Source organism: Benincasa hispida, chromosome 11 (genome assembly GCF_009727055.1).
Source record: "Benincasa hispida cultivar B227 chromosome 11, ASM972705v1, whole genome shotgun sequence".
NCBI lineage: Eukaryota > Viridiplantae > Streptophyta > Magnoliopsida > Cucurbitales > Cucurbitaceae > Benincasa > Benincasa hispida.
Genome location: NC_052359.1, coordinates 60693810 through 60698320, shown reverse-complemented (window position 1 = coordinate 60698320; position 4511 = coordinate 60693810). Strand labels below are relative to the sequence as shown.

At 32.2% G+C, this 4511-nt stretch overlaps 1 protein-coding gene across 1 annotated transcript; it reads right to left on the bottom strand.

The window, feature by feature from the left end:
- Positions 1-2989: 2989 nt before the first annotated feature.
- On the bottom strand, positions 2990-4320 carry LOC120091469 (probable membrane-associated kinase regulator 4). The gene has a single exon (XM_039049508.1). It carries the CDS (start codon positions 4163-4165, stop codon positions 3305-3307), a length of 861 nt encoding a protein of 286 aa, XP_038905436.1. The 5' UTR covers positions 4166-4320; the 3' UTR covers positions 2990-3304.
- Positions 4321-4511: the final 191 nt, after the last annotated feature.

The following is a 4511-nucleotide window of genomic DNA, read 5'->3' as shown; positions in this document are numbered from 1 at the left end:
TTTTTATTCAAATTATAATGTTAATGAATAGATTTATTTATTTCAAATACTAAATATTTGGGCAAATTTGAAATTATGCCAATTTAGCTGAAAAAAAAATTTTGTCTTAAAACTTTCATGAAAGTAATCATTTAGTTCATGTTTGGAATGCGACCAAAGCTACGCATTAGATAAAAGGAGGATCATGGGTATATAAATGAGAATGACTATTTCCATTGGTATAAGATCTTTTTGGGGTGAAATCAAAAACAAAGTTATGCCCAAAGTAGACAATATCATACCATTATAAAAATAATTTGAGGGTTTGTCCCTATCAATTCATATTCTTTACAATTTATAATTATTTTTTTTATCAAAATTAGTTATTTCAAACTTTTAACTGACATTTTTTATTATTAATAAAGTTTATATTATCATAAGAAATAAAATGGATAAATTATAAAAATATATTGTAACTTCATCTATGTTTGTTTCCATAATACTCTTATTCCTCAAGACATTCAATAAAAATGAGAGATGAAACGATCAAAATAGTGTAATGATCCGAATTTTCATTTTGGGTCACCGCCACATCATTCTAGATTTCAATTTTGTTTGAAATTCCAAAGGATTTCTTTATCAACGATAGTTTTGAAATGTTTATAAAAAGACGAATATTGCAACGTTTAGAAAAAAAAAATACGCATATTTTTTTAAACAAATGGCAAAACTTCAAAAGTATATTTTATAACTAAACCAAATAAAATTGTGGGAAAGTGAAAGCAAAAAGACCATAGAGAAGAAAATAAAATCGTACTGCGTTTCCCTTTTTGGTTTCTTTGGGAAGAAAAGACATACAAAATAGGAATAAAGTGTAAGAAAAAGGACAAGAAGCCATTTATGGGTCCCTCTTTAAAAAATATCTTAGGAACATAACAATGCATTGTTTTGAAACTTTTTTCCTACACTTTTTCTTGCACTTTTCACACTTCAATTATTAAGCAATGATTTAGTAGTTCTTTCAAAGATTAATTATTAATACTACCCTTTAATATTTTTTTCAATTTTGTGATTATGTAAATCTATTAAAGCTTGACTAAGCTTGCACAAATTAGATAAAGAAGAAGACGACGAATTATATACCACTTTACTATGATCTTAAACGTTGGAGATCAATACTTTATGTAAACCATATGATTAAATCAATACCTCGAATTTTTACAAGTGTTAAAACTGGACCCTCAAACTTATAATCGTTGGAAGTTAGACCCCTAAATGATAAAAATTGAACTCTCATATGTATATAGTTGTTACAATTTCTGTAATCATTGTAAAGTTCAAGGTTTAATTTTAACGTTTGTATAAGTTTGAGGACTCAGTTTTTACAATTTAAAAGTTTGACGGTATAATTACAACTGTGACCATATTTTAAATGTGTTTTTTTAGCAATTTGTGTAGTAAAATAAGTTACAAGCTCAAATTATGTGACAAAACATGAAGATATTTTATTTATGTGCCAACATAGGCACATGCATATTTTGGATTTGTTCTATGTTGTTCATTTGGTAAAATTTTACAAGAATACAATATAACATTGAAATATAAACAATCATAATTTCAAAATGTAAAAAACTATTAGATGGGACCTAAAAACAGTTGAAAGGTGTGAAAAAGTATAAGGCAAAGGAGGGCAAAAAGGGGAAGAAAATAGTTGATACCATGTTTTTCCTTTTGGTGTTTCTTACTAAACAGAAAAAAAAAATGATGAAGAAGAATATGACAACTCATATAACCTTAAATTGTATCCAAATAAATATCTTTAGGTTTCTTACTTGTCAACTTCTTTCACTCATTAATACATTTTTGCCTTTATTTCTTAGAACAATTTCCACATGCTTTAGTGTCATCAATGGCCCCATATTGGTTCATGGGACACTAAATTCTTCTTTATCTTCAATATACTCAAAAGGGTTTGTGAAACATATTGGATTCAATCTGACTTACTTCAATTTGTCTTAAAAGTTTTTCAAGAAATGAGAGAGATTTAGATCCTACAATGCTTTGTAGTTTATACCATTTTTCTTCAATACTTTACAAATATGGTTTGTTCTTGTTCTCTTAGTCTAATGATTCGTAGATGTCATAAAAAACTTGCACTAAGTTAAATCGAATCAAAATGTTGAAAAACTTGCAAGTTATGATTCCAAATGGATAAGGTGAACAATCCATATTGTTTTTTTTTTTTTTTTTAATTCGGGTTGAGGGATTGAAATCACTGACTTTGTGATGGCTAACATATACAGATGCTAGTTGAGTTATGCTCTATGTGGCTGAACAATTAATATTGTAAATAATTCTTTCAAAACTTAAATTCCTCTGAAACTTTTCTTCATGGTTATGGATAGAAAGTTTCCTTTCTTCTTCATTTTCCTATCTTTTAGGAGTTTTTTGTGCTATAATCTTATAGTACTTATTGAACAAATAAAGATGGATTGTAATGCTAAAGATTACTGTCATCTCAAGGGAACACCATTTTCATGCCTTCATGGTCTGCTTCTCATTTGATCAAATGTTAAAAGTTCTTGACATCCAACATAAAGTCCTTACTCTATTCTAAGTGTCCTGTTTCCTGCTTCGATCTCGTAGCTATTTTGAATTTCAGTTAACTTATCATTCTTTTGAGACTTCATTTGACTTCTTACTTGTAGAAACATCCAGCCAAAGAACTTGATATAATTCCTCGAGTTCTTTCCTACACTATACGTAGAATCGAGATGAAACAAGTAATGACAAGACAGGAAAAGAGGCTGTATCAGTTTTAATGAACAAGCCACCCACCTAAGAAGGTTTTGAATCATAGATCAGCAAAATTAGAACAGAATCAAATGGGACTACTTTCTTGTCAAAGCATATAAAGGCAAATACAGATCATCATCATCATATATTAATAAATATATTGCAGCATCTTTCTTGGAAACCTACATTCCAAATTTCTTGAAAAAGCAATGGATTGAGAGAATAACGATTCAATTCATTTGTATTCATGACAAACAACATCAGCCAAAGAAGATGACAATGAATACAGTAACCGAACATAGTACTGACTGATAGGACTAAAGAGCTTTTACTTGCAACAACTCCTAGCTATAAAAGCAACGACATTACATCCAGAAGACAAACTAGATAGTTTCAAGCTTTCGTCCTTCGCGACGCCTTTCTCTCTCGTCTTTTTTTTTTCCAGCATCAGCATCAGTTGGCTATTCTTGCTGAGCAAGTACTAACTAACCAAGTCTTCACCATTGGTTTAGGTTTACCTTGAGTGAAATTATAGAAAATGAGAATGCTTACAGTGAGCTATAGCTCCTTCGATGGAACGTGCCATCTCCGAACTTGCACTGTTGCATCTCTTGAGTATTTGTGAATCAAACATCCCACTTGACGAGCTCAAAGAGAAAGAAGAAGACAACGAGGAAGAACCGGAAGAAGATAACGAGGATGGATTCGGTTTAGTTGCAGAGAATGAGGCCCTCCTCTGGTTTCTAACTCTGTTTTTGTCAACTAATGTAGCTGTAAAATGGTCTCTTTTAAAGCCTAATTCTTTTCTTTTTGGCCTATTTTCAGCTAATTTTGCACAAGATTCATCTGTACAGGCAGACTTATTGAAAAGCGACCAGATGTATGCTCGCGAGGCCTTAAGTTTCTGAAACAAAGTGGACTGCCTATGCTGTCTCAGCTTTTGGTGCCCTCCCATTTCAGTATTTATCCAATGCTCAACAGGTTTTAGCTCAAAACTAAACCTGCACGACTCCGCTGGTGAAAAGTTAAGGGACTTATGAGGGGTGTAAATACTTGCATTAGCAGAGGAAGCAGAGGAGCTGGAGATGAAGGAGATTTGGAAGTTTTCTTCAAAGCGAGGTTCGGTTTCATGGTGAGCATTGGAGTTCTGAATAAGCTTTTGGACCATTTGAATGCGAGGTGGGAGATGAAGAGGAAGAAGCTTTCCCTTGTAGAAAAGCTCATCAGCCGGGGAAATGGCGGTTTCTCTTTCGAGAGAAACTGCATTCATTTGGAACTCAAACTCTCTCGCTTGAGGCGGAGAGTGCAGAGAATAACAGAAATTGGAAGAACTTATATCCATTTCTATGTAATCCTCTGTGTAGGTACATGAGAATTGTCCAATGGCCATCTCTCCCTTTGCTTTCTTTCTCTACTTAAACTTAATTAAGGAAAAGTGTGGAGGAAGTGATGCTCTTTGAAATGAAGAATGTCAGAATTTATAGTATCAGCCATTGGATGTCTCAAAATACTCAACCTTAGATATTTTGAATACTTCCAATAAGAGAATTGTAACTGTCTATTTAACATGTGCCAGGAGGAAGAAGTAGAGGACCATTTGACATGAGTGTGGTCCTCTATCAAAATCATCTCATTTCTTAAGTCTATGATTGAATTAAGGAAGTCTGTAAAGGGGAAAAAAAAAGTTCTATGCAAACTGCAGAACTATCTCATGAAGTCTTTCACATTTTTACTTT